The sequence below is a fragment of the Staurois parvus genome, unplaced genomic scaffold, assembly GCF_062004578.1.
Source record: "Staurois parvus isolate SC_StPar_1 unplaced genomic scaffold, SC_StPar_1.0 ptg000225l, whole genome shotgun sequence".
NCBI classification, from domain to species: domain Eukaryota; kingdom Metazoa; phylum Chordata; class Amphibia; order Anura; family Ranidae; genus Staurois; species Staurois parvus.
The window spans coordinates 68-19,421 of record NW_028318021.1 but is presented as its reverse complement, the minus strand read 5'-3'; the positions used below and the strand labels follow the sequence as shown (position 1 = coordinate 19,421).

The window sequence follows — 19,354 nt, the reverse complement described above, 5'->3', positions numbered from 1 at the left end:
TAATATATAACTGTCCCACTTCCTCCACCGTACATGTCCCCTTTCTCCACTGTATTCAACAGCCTGAAAAATCTTTGCAGTGGACTATACAAATGGTTTGCAAACTTGGCCCTATTCTTGGTCCCTCTCATCGACACCTATATCTCTACAGAAAACAATTGTGACATAGCGGACGGTTGAGGGAGCCACGTTGCAATGGTGGTCCAAGCATCCAACACACCTAGTAGTGGGCCAGATGCTGCAGAAAATGGTGGCATATGCAGTGGAACAGCTCAGTCGTTGAAGCTTATTTGAGTAATTTTTTTTCTCTATTCCTGTTGCAGAATACCACTTCCCAACAGGTGTTCTGAACCTTGACCATTCTAAAATCTCAATGTGATGCAACCAGATCATGGCTGGTGGGAGCGGCCAGCAGGGTGCTGTACATAGCACTATGAATCCAGTGAATGAAAGTGTGGAAGGCCCTCTTCACTCATGGACATAGTAGAAATGCTGGCAGAAACAAACGTTTCTGCAAATGCGCTTAAAATATGCAAAACGCTTGCGTTGCCATTATTTCTTAATAGCACCCCAAACATGGGTAGCAGTTGCACTGCAAAAAGCTTGACTCATGTCCAAAATTTGGTGCATGAACTTCTTTAGCATGTTTTTGGAGCAGAGGGAGGCAATTCAAATGAATAGTGCCACTCCAAAAACGCTCCAAAAACGTGACACGGTAGTGTTTCTCAGGTTTGAACCAGGACCTAGACACTTGACAGCCTTGTTGGCGAAGCAGGGGAGGTCTGTTCTTTGCTGCAATTTATTTAACTGCTTGATAAACTGGTTTTGTGCCAGCCAGAGATTCAGAACTGCTGGCACATCCAATGTAGGTCAAGTACTTTTACATTATTTTTTTAATAATGTACCGTGCGCCTCTTGTCCTTGGCCACATGTGGGCTGCTTATGTGTAAACATTTTACAGGAATAAAGAGGTTCTTATGTAAAGCACATTTAAACAAACAAATCAATATTTCTTTTTCCGCTCACCATTCTGCTCTCATTCTCCCATGGCTAAAGTCATTTTTGTTTTTCTGCTTTAATAGGTTGACGTTCAGCTGGTGGTTTTCTAATTCTGTTCATCTTTTTATTATCAGTAAAAGTGAATGGCTCAATTTTGAAACATTTCAGGAAGCTATTGGAACAGGAGACAGAGGCCCCTTTCACATGGGGCAGACCCATCAGCAGATCTGCTTGCTCAGCAGGGGGGCTCTTTCTAATGATCTCTGCTGAGCAGGCGGATGGCAGGTCCATGTCTGCTCCGCCTATGCAAGCAGGCACAAATGCAGCACTCTCTCCTCTGTGGACAGTTGGAAGGAGACGGACTGTTATTCGATATGATCAGCCAGAGGGATGGGGAACAGATCACCATATGTCTGGTTTTTAACAGACGGGAACGGATGCAGGCAGGTGTAAATAAACACATGTCTGTTTACACCTGCCACTCCATAGACAGCAACACTTTTATTATATGAACTCCAAAAGTCCCGGTTTGACTTGAATGCCCCTCGTGTATGTACACTATATTGCCATAAGAATTGGGACGCCTGCCTTTACACGCACATGAACTTTAATGGCATCCCAGTCTTAGTCCGTAGGGTTCAATATTGAGTTGGCCCACCCTTTGCAACTATAACCGCTTCAACAATGCTGGGAAGGCTGTCCACAAGGTTAAGGGAGTGTGACTATGGGAATGTTTGACCATTCTTCCAGAGGTGCATTTGTGAGGTCAGGCACTGATGTCGGACAAGAAGGCCTGGCTTGCAGTCTCCACTCTAATTCTTCCCAAAGGTGTTCTATCAGATTTAGCTCAGGATTCTGTGCAGACCAGTCAAGTTCCTCCACCCCAAACTCATCCATGTCTGTTTTTGGACCTTGCTTTGTGCACTGGTGCGCAGTCATGTTGGAACAGGAAGGGGCCATCCCCAAACTGTTCCCACAAAGTTAGAAGCATGAATTGTCTTGGTATGCTGATGCCTTAAGAGTTTTCTTCACTGGAACTAAGGGGCCAAGCCCTTAAAGAACTCCACAACATAATCCCCCCCCCCTAAACCAAGCTTTACACGTGGCACAATGCAGTCCGATAAGTACTTTTTTCTCCTGGCAACCGCCAAGCCCAGACACGTCCATCAGATTGCCAGACAGAGAAGCATGATTCGTCACTCCAGGGAAAACACATCTCCACTGCTCTAGAGTCCAGTGGCGGCGTGCTTTACACCACTGCATCTGATACTTTGCATTGCACTTGATGAAGGCTTGGATGCAGCTGCTCAGCCATGGAAACCCATTCCATGAGGCTCTGTACTCACTATTGTGCTAATCTGAAGGCCACACGAAGTTTGGAGGTATTGACTCTGCGGACAGTTGGCGACTTGTACGCTTCAGCATGCGCTGACCCTACTGTCATTTTACGTGGCCTACTGGGCTGCTGTTCCCAGTTGCTTCCACTTTGTTATAATACCACTAACAGTTGACTGTGGAATATTTTTTAGTAGCAAGGAAATTTCACGTATTGACCTATTGCACATGTGACAACCTATCACGGTACCACGCTTGAATTCCCTGAGCTTCTGAGAGTAACCTATTCATAACTGTTTGTAGAAGCAGTCTGCATGCCTAGGTGCTTGATTTTAAACACGTGTGGCCATGGCGGTGATTTGAACACCTGCATCCAATGTTTTGGAGGGGTGTTCTAATACTTTTAGTGTGTGTGTAGTAAAGCGTCAAGTCAATTAAACTCCTGGGATATTGATCTGGTCAGTTGAGTAGCAGAAAGGGTTGTTAATCAGATCAAAATATGCATAAATATAATAGTGTCCAAAATATCAAAAACACAATATAGGACATAATCCAAAATATCAGTGTCCTCCACAGTATATAAAGTCACTCAAAATTCAAAAACCTCAAAAAAAGAGACAGATTCACATTGTGCGTTATCCTCAACTCAAATATAAACGCATGTGTAATCCACACAAAAACACTCGTGATCACTAATAGTGCCGAAAGTGAACAACCGTGTGAGTGTCAGTGAAACAATCTCGTTAATCAAACAAAACAAAACAGTGCAGGCTTGTGCAGAAAGTGTACACCTCTAAAGTGTGCAATTAAATACCCTTACCAAATATCAAAAAACACAGGGCTTGTAATCATCTAGGCAGGGTGTATTCATTTTATAGTATTCCATCAAAGAGATCCTCCCAATTACAAAGACAGACTCCTTAACACCATGCTCCAATAACGATGCCCATCCAATATATGGAATAAACAATAGTGTAAATCCGCATAAAATTGAGAATATATACTTTATTATATGCTTACATTCTCCATCTTTAAAATTGCCATCATATCAGATAGAATTACAGCCAGACCTCTGGAGATCCTCTGAGTCACCAAACGTGTGTAAACTCGACTTTCCAGGATCCAAAATGGCCGCTCGGTCCACTTCCGGAGGAAGGACAATGTGTTGGGTTCTATTTTGCCTAAAAAGCCTTTGTTTATTTATAGGAAGAATACGAATTTAAGAGATAGTTTAGTTAAAAACATTATCTCTCCTCCTAAACAGAATAAATTACATATGTTTTGGTTTTAAGGGGTTTTACCCATGCAAAAAGTGTACTACTTGTAAGGTTACCAATATTAATAAGAGATCAATATTAGATTTTACATCTTGCAGCACAGGCATTAATTTTAAAATTAAGAAGTTAATCACCTGTTCTACCAAATATGTAACATATTTACTGGAATGTCCCTGTCGATTTCAGTATGTGGGCAGGACATCCAGACCGTTACATATTAGACTGGGAGAACATCTTAATAATAGGCAATGGTCCTTTTTCCCTTTCTTATCTAGACACTTTAGGGATTTTCGTGACTGTGACCCTAGTGTTATGAAGTTTTGTGGGATAGATAGGATGGAAGCTCATTGGAGAGGTGGAGATAAATTAAAAGCGATCTCCCAAAACAAAACTTTTTGGATATTCGAGCTTCAGACTTTGAGACCATATGGTTTAAATGTAGATTTGGATCTTAATTCCTTTTATTTCCAATTTTTAACTTTAACTTCTGAAGTGATAGTAAGGGTACATTATTGATATTTATGTGAGGTGAGGGTCTTAATTTATTTTATTTTGAATTTTATTCAGATTTTATTTTTATATCAAGTATTTTAATTAGGGGTCATGTATAATATATATTAAGTAGATTGAGGGACTATCTATAATGTAATCTTGGGATTTTTATAATTGACTAGTTAATATAATTTGACTAATTATGGGTCTAATAATTTATTAGTTATGGAGCATTATTAGGTTGATATCATAGGAAGATTATATAGAACTCTTATGGTTTATTAGAAATGGATGTGCATTAATGATGTTAGTTTCTGGATATATACTCCGCAAACATGGATTTGGCCTCTAGGGAGCTGGGGGATTAATGTGGTCTTATATTGTTGTTTTTATTAAAAGTATGGAATTTAGGGGGTAGTATTGAGTTACATTATATATGTCTATGTATTTGAAATGTATTGCACATGTTATTTTTTATGTAGCCATTATATATGATCCATCAGAGGACAGTCGCCGTTAACATGCCGAGGGCAGCGGGGTTGTCAGCCATGGATGTGATATAGATGTAGCGCGGTGTGGGCGGCGGTCCCTTCTCCGACATTGTGGCTTCGGTCTCTGCGCTCATGTCGTAGACAGGTATAAATATGACCCTCCTGATTTGACGTCTCTATCTATTATGACTAATTCCGATGACAAAATGCGTCAAGGGAAGTGACGTCAAGACGCACAGCGGAACCGGAAGTGACCGAGCGGCCATTTTGAATCCTGGAAAGTCCAAGTTTACACATGTTTGGTGACTCAGAGGATCTCCAGAGGTCTGGCTGTAATTCTATCTGATATGATGGCAATTTAAAGATGAAGGAGAATGTAAGCATATAATAAAGTATATATTCTCAATTTTATGCGGATTTACACTATTGTTTATTCCATATATTGGATGGGCATCATTATTGGAGCATGGTGTTAAGAAGGAGTCTCTTTGTGATTGGGAGGATCTCTTTGGTGGAATACTATACATGAATACACCCTGCCTAGATGATTACAAGCCCTGTGTTTTTTGATATTTGGTAAGGGTATCTAATTGCACACTTTAGAGGTGTACACTTTCTGCACAAGCCTTCACTGTTTTGTTTTGTTTGATTCACGAGATTGTTTAACTGACACTCACACGGTTGTTCACTTTTGGTGATCACGAGTGTTTTTGTGTGGATTACACATGCGTTTATATTTGCGTTATTGAGGATAACGCTCTATGCAAATCTTTCTCTTTTTTTGAGGTTTTATGGTCCCATAAATCACTTTGGAGGCTGTTTTGCAACACAAAGGTTTTTTGAACTTTTGGATGTTTTTGAATTTTGAGTGACTTTATATACTGTGGAGGACACTTTGATATTTTGGATTGTGTCTTATATTGTGTTTTTGATATTTTGGATACTGTGGGATTATATTTATGCATATTTTAATCCGATTTTTACACTTTGGGGTGAAAGTGTTTACATGCGGTTTTGGGAATTTTTGTATACTATAAGGATACCGTATAATTTATTTATCATTTAGGGTTGTTAATCAGTTTTAGCTGCTTTGGTGTTAATGAAATTAACAGGTGCACTAGATGGGCAACAATGAGATGACCCCCAAAACAGGAATGGTTTTACAGGTGGTGGCCACTGACATTTTTTTTCCGTACTCCTCTTTCACTAGTTTTACATTTGGCTAGGGTTAGTGTCACTACTGGTAGCATGAAGCGATCCCTGGACCCTACAAAGGTTGCACAGGCAGTCCAACTCTTCCAGGATGGCACATCAATATGTGCCATTGCCAGAAGGTTTTCTGTGTCTCCCAGCACAGTCTCAAGAGCATGAAGGAGATTCCAAGGGACAGGCAGTTACTGTAGGTGAGCTGGACAGAGTTGATACCATTGAATGGCCCCCATGCTCGCTTGACCAAATTCCAATAGAACACCTCCAGGATATCCTCATGTTTTGGTCCATCCGAAGCTGCCAGGTTGCACCTCAGACTGTCCAGGAGCTCAGTGATGCCCTGGTCCAGCTCTGGGAGGAAATACCCCAGGACACCATCCGTCATCTCATTAGGACCATGTCCCGACGTTGTCAGGCATGCATACAAGCACGTGGGGGCCATACAAACTACTGAGTACCATTTTGAGTTGCTGCAATGAAATTTCAGCAAAATGGACTAGCCTTGCTGCCTCACATTTTCACTTTGATTTTTGAGGTGTCTTTGAATTCAGTTCTCTGTAGGTTGATAATTTTCATTTCCATCAAATGTTGGGACATCCTTACGTTCCTAAGACATTACCCAGGCCATCTCAGTATAGATACCCAGCATGATATTTTTCCCTACTGAGATCTGATGTGTTTTCAAAGTGTTCCTTTAATTTTTTTGAGGTGTGTGTGTATGAATATACAGTTAGGTCCATATATATTTGGACATGGGCAACATTTGTTTTTTTTTTCTTCCTTCAAGCATTTACCAAAAAAATATTCAAGCTATAGTTCTATAATGGATATGGGCTGAAAGTGCACACTCTCAGGTTTAATTTGAGGTTATGTACATCCAAATTAGAGGAAGGGTTTAAGAATTACATCTCTTAAGAGTAGCCATCCCTCCTTTTTTTCAAGGGTCCAAATGTAATTGGACAATTGAATATAATCATAAATATAAAGTTCATTTTTAATATTTTTTGTTGAGAATCCTTTACTGGCAATGACTGCCTGAAGTCTGGAACCAATGGACATTACCAAAGACTGTTTCCTCCTTTCTGATGCTTTGCCAGGCTCTAACTGCAGCTGTCTTTAGTTGTTCTTTGTTTGGGGGTCTTTCTGCCTTTTTTAGTTTTGCCTTCAGCAAGTGAAATGCATGCTCAACGGGGTTGAGATCAGGTGATTGACTTGGCCATTGACGAATATTCCACTTCTCTTCCTTAAAAAGCTCCTGGGTTGCTTTTGCAGTGTGTTTTGGATCATTGTCCATCTGTACTGTGAAGAGACATCCAATGAACTTTGCTTCATTTGGCTGAATCTAAGCTCACTGTATATCTCTAAACACTGCAGAATTAATCCGGCTGCTTATGTCATATCAACAATAAACACAAATGACCCAGTGCCACTGGAAGCCATGCATGCCCATGCCATCACACTGTCTCCACCATGTTTTACAGAGGATGTTGTGTGCTTTGGATCATGAGCTGTTCAAATCCTTCTGCACACTTTTTTCCTCCTGTCATTCTGGTACAGATTAATCTTTGTTTCATCCATTCAAAGAATGCTTTTCCAGAATTTGGTCTGGCTTTTTTAGGTGTTTTTTTGGCAAAGTCTAATCTGGCTTTTCTGTTCTTCAGGCTTATGAATGGTTTGCATCTTGTGGTTAACCCTATTTGCTCTCGTGAAGTCTTCTCTTGATTGTAGACAATGATACGCCCACCTCCTGGAGAGTGTCCTTCACTTGTCTGGATGTTGTGAATGGGTTTTTCTTTACCATAGAGAGGATACTGCGATCCTCCACCACTGTTGTCTTCCGTGGACGGCCATGCCTTTTTATGTTGCTGAACTCACCAATGCGTTCTTCTTTCCTCAGAATGTACCAAACTGTTGATTTGGCCACTCCTAATGTTGCTGCTATCTCTCTGATGGATTTGTTTTGTTTTTGAAGCCTTACAATGGCCTGTTTCACTTGCATGGACAGCTCCTTTGAATGCAGGATGTAGGTTCACAGCAACAGATTGCAAATGCAAATACCACACTTAGAATCAACTCCAGACCTTTTACCTGCTTAATTGATGAAGACATAACGGAGTAGCCCACACCTGGCCATGAAACAGCTTTTGATTCAATTGTCCAATTACTTTTGATCCCTTGAAAAAGGGGGGGATGGCTACTCTTAAGAGCTGTAATTCATATACCCTTCCTCCAATTTGGATGTACATACCCTCAAATTAAACCTGAGAGTGTGCACTTTCAGCCTATAGCTTGAATGTTTTGGTAAATACCTGAAAAAAAACTAAAATTGTGCCTGTGTCCAAATATATATGGACCAAACTGTATGTGTGATATATGTAAAAATAGTATTTCCATCAGTAATCCACCGTATCTGCCTTCAGTAAGATAATTGTAAAAAAGCAAAAGTGATTGCTGGAGATCATAGGGCATAACTTTCAGCCCACGCAACAAAGTATATTCTGTTACACATAGGTTGATGTCTGAGCCTTGATTACCGTCCGTGTGTCCTGATTTCAGTGTCCTTGCCTGCCCATAATAGTAACTCTTCTGTGTTTCCCTTCTAGGTTTAGGGTTAAATGCTGTGTTTTTTGGGTTTTTTTTTTCGGTTCTCTTTAAAGTAATGGGAGGCTTGTGATTGAAATACAAGGCACCCTAAGGTAACAAATTGCTAAAACTGTTTCGAAACCAGCTCGGTGGACTTTTGCTGCATTTTAGATCTGTAAAAAAATTTAAAAATGTGTATCTGGGGGTAATGAGGTCCTGTGTGTGGACTGTATTTTCTGGTCAGTGTCAGTAATCCCATTGGGATTAGGGGACAGGAAATGAAAAGAAGAATCCACACGGTCACACACAGGAAAAGCCTCATAACTGATTTGTCAGGCAATTTCTTTCCATCTGTAACAACCCTTCAATGGTTGAGGGCTCGTCACAAATTTGCGAAGCATTACTGCACACGCATTCATTTGAGGTGCATAAAGGCAATCAACACAGCCTGACATCCTTAAAATTGCACATGACCCTTTTTTTCTCCTCACACAATCCACTACGATGTGGTACAACATGCTGTAACACAGTTGTTGAGTTTCCATTCAGATTGTCACTGCAATGCAGTAACATGTATTACTGTTTGTGTTACCAGATATTACAATAATGTGAACAGTAATTCAGGTTTTACTGTAACGTTGCGGTGTAAGTCTAAAAACTAAAGTTCCCGCTGTAAGAAACACTGAAAAGGGCGACTTTTGTCTTGGTGAGCAGACAGGAGCATTTTATTGCAGACTGTCTTCTCCAGCATTGTAAACTGAGCTGCACATGCGCAGCATACAGTACCAGGATGACTAGCTTCTGCCATTGGACAGGTAGGTATGTACCATTTTTTTAGTTAAAGCACTTTGTACTTTTACTCAATCTCCAAGCATATTGTAGGTACCCCTTGTATAATACCTTCTAAGCCAGGCCTCTAGCACACTGCAACTTTTTCTTTACTGCTCTGAAATTAAGCCCTTTGTTACCATTTACCTGTACACACAGGTGTGTAAACAAGCGCTGCATACCAATATTTTGCACTGGTATGCGCAAATGCGTGCAAATACATATGAGCATAAATATTAATAATTTTTCATAGGAATGTATTATGCACATGAATGCGTATACCTACAAATACTCCCAGATATGCGCAAAACAAACATCTGAAATTACGTCCAGAAATGGTGATGCTCAAACACCACTACTGTGTGCAAGAGGCCTTAAGCTGTGTAGTTCCGAAGATATCACTGTTTGGGCTGGTGATGTTACCCTTGCATGCCCGCTTTATTTTACATTCATAGAAGGCTGACCATGCCTTGCTCATACAGAGCCCCTTGTCGTAGTGACTTAATCCTGTGACCCTGACATAGATGCTGGATCTCACAAGCCTTAGGAAGCATCCTTCCTACCTACTCTGGTTTGTGCATGCTCATGATTGATGCTATGACATCTGTGAAAGGCAGAAGCAAGGTTGCAAAGATTTAAAGATGGGGCCAGCTTCTTTGGGAGTGGGGGTAAAAAACATCCAAAGGCATAACAGTAGACCTACAATTATAGGTAAATTTGATGTTTACAAATCACATGATGAAATTGTGAATGGTGTTATTTTTCAGGTGGCATAGTACAGGGTTTAATTTGCTTTAAAGTTCTGCTGCTTGTATGATCCAATATGTATTTTGTGTGTACTGGTCCTTTTTTAAAGTTTGTTTTGTTGCAATAAAGTTATATAACGTCTGATTGTTTTTCATTTATTTGGGGCAAAGCGTCGGGCACAGTGCCCCTTGCAAAGTACAGAGTTTACTCCGTATGTGATCATGACCTTTCTAGATTGTAAATTCTAATCTTTGTGCACTATATTATATTCTGTGAGGGTCACAGACTGAGAACATTTTGTCTTTACTTTTATGCGCATTTTGATTTAAGCATGAAAAAAGGGAAATGACTGAGAATGGTTACACGTAGTTCTCATGTAAGCTGCAAAGTAGGTCAGTATACAGGAGCAGCCCACTCCCCCTTCCGGTTACCAGGAGAGATGACCTACTTTCTCAGATTGTTGTGACATTTTCAAATAGTTTAAAAGAGATCCACAATAAAAGGCAACAAATGGATTCAGGTGAAGCCTGGGCCTCTATATCTAAATGTGGGCCTTGCTGCAGTTATTTTTGTATTTTAAAACTGACTGAAAATAGCGCACCCTTTTCTGATGTATTAAATTGTTGGCCTATTATTGGACATACCAAGGCTATTTTTCTGCACTATTAAAGGATAAATGGGGCAAAGCATTCTGTTTGTCATATTTCTATCAAATATCTGAAAAACATTGCAGACCATTTTACCTTGTATGGTCATAAATGAATCCTTTGACTGGGATGTCCCTATTTTGGTGTGAAGATTTCAAATCACTTTAGCAGCAGTTTTGTATATGGTGGGTCCATGCACACAGCTCAGCAAGCTTGTGCTGCGTTCAGAAAATTTGGCTGTCAGTATTTTCTTCCATTTTATGTTTGTACGCAAGTAAATGCATGTGCATTCATGCTGGCATTAAAAACTGTACTAGTGGAATGGAAGAATTTTATGGATGTTTTTATGTATCTAAATTTGTGTAAACTGAAGCATTCTGGAAAATTTACGTGGTTTTTTTTTTTTTTTATTATTACACAGGATCTTTGTCAGTAAAATTCAGAGTAGATGTACCAAAATTTGAAAAGAGCGGTTTAAGGGACTGTATGGGATCTAGTAATCAAAGGACATTTTTGGCAAGAAATATGAGAAAATTGTACAAATTTTATTAAATGTAACAATGCCTTATATAGCCTTGTAGCTTTTACATACAGAAGTCACCATAAAAACATTTAACAATTATATGGAAGAGAATGTTGACATCCTATTTAAGAGAGCATTAATATGTCAAGATTCTACACTATATAATTTTTTTTATGGTGATTTTGTATGTACAATCTACATAGCCGTGTGAGCTTTTTATCATTGTTACATTTTATTAAAATTTGTATGTTTTTGGGTTTTTTTTGTTTTTTGTTTTTTTTTTATATATTGCTTGCCAAAAATATGGTTCCTAAAGTCAACTCTCCTATAAAAACCACAAGGCTTAACAGACATGTTGGTCTGTCATGGACATGTCAGGAGCTCTCTTTTGGGTGTAGAATGACATTTCATGTTCAGGTTCCCATTGTTGTAATGAAATCGTTAAGTAAACCTTTTTAGCAGGGAAACTTGTTAGCTCTCCTGTCCTGCCCTGTCTTTTATCTACCTATCTGTCTTTTAATATATAAATCTTCTGGCACAATCCCCGTTGTTGTAACTAGGTTTTATGGGGTCAAGCTTTTCAACAGTTTCCTGGCACAGTGTGTACATACTGTGATTTATAACATCTTATTATTAATTTGTGCTGTCACCTGTGTAGCTGCCTAGGAGATGGAATCAGACCTATTACACAGAGTATTCCATGAGACGATTCTTTTATGCCTGTGTTCACTGATTTTAATTCATATTTGAGCACTTGCTGCTGAGTTACCCACACGAGTGTGCTACTCTCCATCCTGTGTAATTATCAGTATGGTGTTCACCTGATCATTCTGTAATTTTACCAGCAGCCTTAAAATATCCAAAGCGGGGCAGGGGAAGCCAAATGTGTTTGGCCAGGAGCAAGGGAAGCCAAATGTATTTTTCTGACTGAAGTTATACAGTAATCAAGGCAGTTTCTAGTGGTTCTAGTGCACGTGTCAAACACAAGGCCTGTGGGCCGAATTTGGCCCGCCAAGACAATTTATGTGGCCCCCGCACCTCTCCTACAGCACCCCTCTCATTTTTGCCTCCACCTTGTCTTAGCAGTTGGCAGCAGAGAAGGCAACAGAACTTCTCTGCCAAATTCTGCTCTTCTCTACAGCCGCAGAGAGGCTCATCTCTGCCCTCCCTTCTTAGCAGTCTGCAACGGATAGGAGGACAGAACTCCTACAGATCCCACTCCTTTGTGTGCAGCTGTAGCACCTCCTCGTCTACGCTTCCCCTGGTCTCGGCATTCGGCAGACTCTAGGCCTCCTCTGGTCCTCCTCCAGATCTTGTGATGTAAGGAGGGGTGGGAGACTCTGACTTTTGATGTTGGGGGGATTTTGACATCTGATGTAAGGGGGATGTTGGGGTACTCTTGACAACGTTTTATTCTAGTCATAAACAAGACTGTATGGGAAAAGTTTTTGGAGACCTACCATTACATCTTTATGAGCTTCATGAAACCACTATTTTGTGTCTTGATCAGCCTCTTTTGGGAATGCTAGCAGCAAGATTTTTTTGGAGTGTGTTTATAAGAATCTGTGCCCATTTGGCACAAAAGAGCAATTGTGCTTCAGATAAAGTTGGATGAGAAGACCTGGCATGCAATCAATGTTCCAACTCACCACAAAGGTGTTTACCTGGGTTTAAGTCGGGGCTTTTTGCAGGCTACTTTATTTTGCTCATATAGATCTGTGAGATGATCATTTGGGCATAGAGAAAATTGTGCTTGCTTGCCAGGTACAGCACACTAATTGGTTAAATGGTTAGCACTTCTGCCTAGCAGCACTAGGTTTGTCAGTTCAAATCCAAGCCACGGTGCCACCTGCCTGGAGTTTGCTTGTTCTCCATTTGCCTGCATGGGTTTCCTCCTGGTATTCTGGTTTCCTCCCATGCTCCAAAGACATTCTGATAGGTTACTTGGATCCTGTCTAAATTGGCCCTAGTATGTGTATGTATGAATGTGAGTTAGGGACCTTAGATTGTGTGCTTCTTGAGAGTTAGGGACTGATGTGAATGTAAATTGATGGTGCTATAAAAGTACCTGTAATAAATAAATATGTTTGTTCTCATAGATTGAGTGGCATGAGCACTGTGGCTATTGCTGTGTGTGTGTGTAGCACTTACTATGTGACATGTGCAGGCTAGTGGCCAGTAACAGGAATTTAAAAGCCCTTTTGGGTTAATGTAAAAGTATCTAATGGAAAAATGCTGTGGTTTGTTTTTGTTTTTTAATAAGTTATTTAACCGCCCGCCATATAGTCCAATGACAGGCGCAAGGTGGTTCTCTCATTCTGATAGGCCGTCTTTTGACGGCCTTCCATTCTCACCACGCATGTGCAACTCAGGGAGCACGCAGCAATCGGCGGTGCTCTGTGTCCCTCGGACACAGCGGATCACCGATCCACGGAAAGAGCTGAAGATGTTGACTCGGTCATGTGATCAGCTGTGTCCAATCTCTCCTGTGTCCATTTCTCTCCTCTCAAGCTGTCACGCTGACAGCTCGAGAGGAGAGCCAGTAATCGGCATTCCGCAGAGGGGACATGTACACAGATTATCAGGGCACTGATGATCAGTGTGGCCCCAGAAGTGCCACCTGTCAGTGTCCATCAGTGCCAGCTGTCAGTGCCACATATCAGTGCCTACCAGTGCACATCAATGCCACATATCAGTGCCCGTCTGAGCTGCCCTTCAGTGTTAGCGCACATCAGTGAAGGAGAAAAATCACTTATTTACAAAATTTTATAACAAAAACTATAACATTTTATAACATTTTTTTTTCTCAAAATTTTCAGTGGTTTTTGGTTTAAGAAAAAATAAAAACCCAGAGGTGATTAAATACCACCAAAATAAAGCTCTATCTCACAAAAAAATGATAAAAATTTCATATGGGTACAGTGTTGCATGACCGCGCAATTGTCATTCAAAATGTGACAGCGCTGAGAGATGGAAATTGGCCTGGGCAGGAAGGGGGTATAAGTGCCCTGTAGGTAAGCGGTTAAACCACTATGGTACATTTAGGGAGAATTAAATTTTAAGAGCATTACCATGAGCTCTAACATGAGCCCAGCACTTAGCCCTTCATGAACCCTAAAGCTGGCCATAGATGATTAGTATCTTAAATTATCCTATAATATTTTTTTTTACCTTAATGCATTAAGGAAAAGAAAAAAACTACCTTTAGAATCACTTTAACCTACTATGGCAACTAGATGTGGCAAAAGGTGAACTTAGTCTTTTCGTGCTATTGGTAGATGACATCACATAATCCATGTAAATTATGATTTTGTCCATGATTCCACTACTTCCATTTCAGGGATCCCTGCAAGGAGAGCGAAAAGAAGTTGGTGCAAAATACAGGAACCAATCAGATATAAATAGTTTATTACTGTCTTCCATAGGTAACATGGGTCCTCAGTCTAGGAATGGACTCAGCACCTTGTTCTAGGTCAGGAAAGAACTGTACATAACATCTAAATCTGTCTCAATCCACTCTATATTTAATCATCTATGTAGCTTTGACTTGTCCTGGACTGTCTGTTTCCAAATACAGTTTCTTATCCGCACAAGAGGCTGGAGTGTCTAATTGTGTCACTCAGGTGACATTCTTAGTAGTAAATGCCACTCCATTAATCTGGATTAGGTGTCTTTAATATGATGCTGAATCCCATAAAGTAGTTTTATTAAATGCACTGTCTGCTGCTGTTAACTGTCTGCTGGTTTTATTGTTCATGTACAGTACTTTATCTTGTAAATCTTGGTTATGCATACGCTCTAGTAACAGGAAATATTTGTTTTCAGAATGTGATATGGAATGTTGAAAAATTACACGAGAGCTCCTGTCCCTGGTGGTAAATAAACTGCCACAAGATTGCCAAGAGACCATTCAAATGCTCCTGTGGTGTTACGGTCTTAGCCCAGGTTCACACTTAACACATAACGTTGCATGACAAGTCAAAAACACATTAATTTCAATGGATGCCATCTTAATGCGACAAAAGGTTCCTGTACTACTTTTCTGTGACCTGAGTGCCATAGACTGCAACGTTGCATCACTAAAGTAGCATGACTTTGGGATCGCAGCAGTATGAACTCAGCCTTACTGGCTTAAAGGATACTGAAATTGACCTTTAATAGCATGTTGCACCTGTATTTAGGGTGTAACCTGTTACTGTGCAGTACTCCTGATTCCCCAACTGTGACAGTGAGCTAGGGTTCTTCTCCCGTGCCTGCTGTCACAATTTTTAAAACTGGATCGGTTGTGCAGGCCTCTGCCTTCACAGTTGCATCATTCCTTCACAGCAATCTGTGAATGAATAAACTACAAAGGATACATGAAGCATCAATTACATTTAAAAATATGTATTGGTAAAGTATTTCTCCTTTCTCCATATAAAATGAAGTTACTGTATCTACAAGAAGCAATTGTATTTTTTATAATATATATAAAGTGTATTTGTAAAAAGATATAAAACAAGTGGATGTTTTTTTTTTTTTTTTTTTTTTCAAGCGCAGGAGCCTAAAGTAGTTTCCTGTGCCTCAGGAGCCCTCATGGCATTGATGTCTCTTCCTGAAATTGGAACTCTTGACTTGCCCCTGTTCGCCTCCCATTCTTAACTGGTGGTTGTCGAAGGTACTCAGTTACTGGTGGTAAACTAGTTATGAGGTACATTAAGGGGCAGGTTAAAGCTCCTAATTCACAAACTGACATCCGTATTGAAGGCTAGATTTCTGCTTATGAACCTTAAACATTCTTCCTATTGAAAGCCCCTATTTGTGCAGTTGTTTTCTTGTATCACCCACAGTTAGGGCCCAATTCTTCCATTTTGTGGCTTGCCTTCAGAAACAACTAGAATTGTATAAATGGCACAGTTTCCATCTGTGTTTGTGGGTTCTGATTTTGAAAAATGCAGTTGCCAGCCTTTTCCCCTTAGGTTTTTCTTTCATGATCAGGAAATGCATACTTATTTTCAGAACACAGTGCCTCATGGGTATTGCAGCCCTTTACATAATGGAGCACCTGGATTTCTGAGCTCCTACTGCTAGGGGTGTGAAAGTATCTTCAGATACCTCTCCTTATCTACTGCTACTTTACCATAAATCCCAACTTTCTAAAGTGAGAAATGGGGACACCTTTTAGCACAAAGTGTATTGGCAGAGAACACCTCTTGCAAGGCTTCCAGTTACAGAGACCATGAAAAGTGGGTCCTGCCAGCTACTAATCTGTAGCCCAGATCAAGAGTGGTCTGTGACAGCTCAGTGTAGCACTGCACGCTCTCAGCACAAAGAACCACCCCCAACAACAACAATGCATGTGTGCGGCTTGTCATTAAAGACCACCCTTTTGGTGCTGCACATGTGTTGGAAGTAAATAACAAGATGCATTATATTTGATTGTTAGATGAAAGGTGTAATGTAATAAAATACTTTTTATTAGGTAAAAACTGGGGAGAAAAGATGGTGGGGGGGGAGGGAGAAGGTCCCTCCAAATGAGGAGAATGTTGGAAGCTATGACCACCTATACATTGCAAGACATTGTAGTACCTTGTCTAAGAAGGTGGAAATATTTTGGTGGTGGTTCAATGCATTTTACAGACCCCAGAATGTTATATTAGCAGGACAACAACATAGTGACCAATCATAGCTGATGCATGCTGAGCCATTTGGGATCTATATGCAGATTACAGTAGCTCAGTCACAAGTGCTCAACATTTGTGTTCTACTCATAACAATAATAGCTTTATTGTAAAGCCTGCAGACAAGGTTACAGGTCAGAAGCCTATCCAAATACAGTTCTAATCCATCTATCAGACGGAATGTACAGTCGTGTAGCTAATCAGCCGTATATACCAGGGAGCAGATGTTGATCCTGCAGACACACAGGGCATGGAAGTGGGTTTGTAGGTCAGTTTGTTCCATTGGATCATTTCAGATTGTTCTGTCTGTATTCGCCAACTTTGTACAGGCTTTTGGCTGTCCTTTAATTAAATGTTGTCTAGAACCATAGTCACATGATGGAGCTCATGTAGTATAGCATTCCTAAATAAATTATTTTAAATGATTTGAAAACGTAGATACGCGTCCCTCCATCCTTTTTAGGTGAAACCTGTTTAAAGCAAGTGTGTGCGTATGTGCGTGTGTGCGTGCGTGTGTGTGTGTGTGTGTGTGTGCGTGTGTGTGTGTGTGTGTGTGTGTGTCCGCCTTCAGTTCTTCTTTAGTGACTTGGGACTTGACCTCAAATCCTAGAGTAGGGTAATCTGGTATGCCAATTTTGGCCAACGCATGTAGTCAGGGGTCTCCAAACTCTCTAAGCAATATGTCGGTTTACAGTACTTTTTGGGGGTGACGACCTGTGGCCAGTGGAAGTAACAGTGATTCCTTGGTATTAAGGAAGCAAAGAATAGTTCCGCTTCGTAGGTGTCATTGGGAGGAATTGTGGCCCATCATTGGCGTCATTGTAAGGAATAGTGCCCAATCATTGGTGTCAGTGGAATGTATACTGACCCAATGTTGGTGTAAGTGGGAGGAATAGTCCTCCAAGGGCTGGATAAAGGTAGGCAAAGGGCTGAATATGGCCACTGGGCTACAGTTTGGAGACCACTGCTCTAGACATTGCATCTTACAATTGGCCCATCATTGAGAGGGCCGGGCAATTGACAACAGGAGGCACTCTATTTTGCATACTGTAGCACCCTGTGGTTTAGGGTTCCTGGGGTGATCAATTCAGGTTGAGCTGGATGTGTTTTATATAGTAGCATTGCCATTTGGAATTCATGTACTTTGGTATTCATTTTTGCCTGTTTTTATAAGGTATACATGTATGAGGCCTAGCCTGTGTTCACTAATAGAGGATTGATGTCTAATTACCAATAGCAAACAATTATTACTGCAGTGATTGGTTAGTGGAGGTCATGCATTTTTTTACCTTTTTTATTAAAGCTTTTTATGTGTTTGTGTTGTCCATGAGGTTGCTAACATGTCTATCTATTTTGCTTTATATAGATTCCTGCTGCAATGTCTAGAAGACCTAGATGCTAATCTGCGGAAATTAAATTCCCGCTTGTTTGTGATCCGCGGACAACCTGCTGATGTCTTTCCGCGGCTCTTCAAAGTATGTTTTTCATAATCATTCTTATTATTTTTGTTTTATCGACTGCCGCCTTCTGTTCTACTTCCTGTACCGTGTTGTACTGTCATTTCATCCATACTAAAATGTTATTAATTCACTGTAGTTAACTGAATCTGTGTCTTTATAGGAAAAGAATGTTTAAACTGTTTCTTTCTTTTTCCAGGAGTGGAAGATCAGCAAACTGTCTATTGAATATGACTCTGAACCATTTGGAAAAGAACGAGATGCTGCAATCAAGAAATTGGCAAGTGAAGCTGGTGTGGAGGTCATTGTACGCATTTCACACACTCTCTATGATTTGGATAAGTGAGTATTTTAGAAGCCCCAGACAGCTTCTTTTATGTGGTAAATGCTACATGAGTTGCATTAAGGCCTGTTGTATGTGGGTGGTAAAAATTATGCATTTGTAGCCATGTAGCATTTTTTTTTTTTTTGTACACAAATCTGAATGGAGCATTGTTTATAGGACATTGCACCCAGTTGTGTGAAGATACATAATGCACCGATGTGTTTAAAGCCTTGTGGTATACATAAGCGTATATGCATAAATTGAAACACTGACAGCTAGAAGACAAAGAATTGTATGTGTATATACTTATACGCATGTTCATGCTTGTGTACACAAGGTCTTTATGGAACATAACTTGCCAGCCTCTGTCAGCAAGATCTTGTGTGTAAACATCAGTAAATTTTGTGTGTGCAAGAGGCCTAAATCAGCCTTCGCTAATGTTGACAGTTATTTCCCCAGTGGGTGCTGCCAGCTAACAGACAAGGCCATCATTCATAGCATAAACCTCAGATGCCCACTAAACAGTCCTTTGAATTCAGTCATCTTCCACATCAACACCAGAGGATCAACAGAGGAATGTGAAGTTGACCAATTGGAACACTGTGCCTGATCTTCAGAATAGGGCTGTAGGACACCTGACCATTACACCTGTATGAGCTTGTGGGACCTCCATATTAATGCTTTGGTGTTTATAATAGGATCTATGTATCCCCACTTTTCTCCCCTTTGCAGCTGTAACAAATTCCATACTCTGGGGAGGGTTTTCTCAATATGTGAGTAT

The 19,354-nt window shown here is 40.4% G+C and overlaps 1 protein-coding gene across 1 annotated transcript in view; it reads left to right on the top strand.

The window, feature by feature from the left end:
* Positions 1-18,594, top strand: part of LOC149460555 (cryptochrome-1-like) — a 42,456-nt gene extending 23,862 nt beyond the window's left edge. The window contains exons 2-3 of the mRNA XM_089679499.1: positions 18,158-18,266; positions 18,448-18,594. Of these exons, the coding sequence (XP_089535625.1) occupies positions 18,158-18,266; positions 18,448-18,594 (256 nt within the window). The remainder of the gene's footprint in view (positions 1-18,157; positions 18,267-18,447) is intronic.
* Positions 18,595-19,354: the final 760 nt, after the last annotated feature.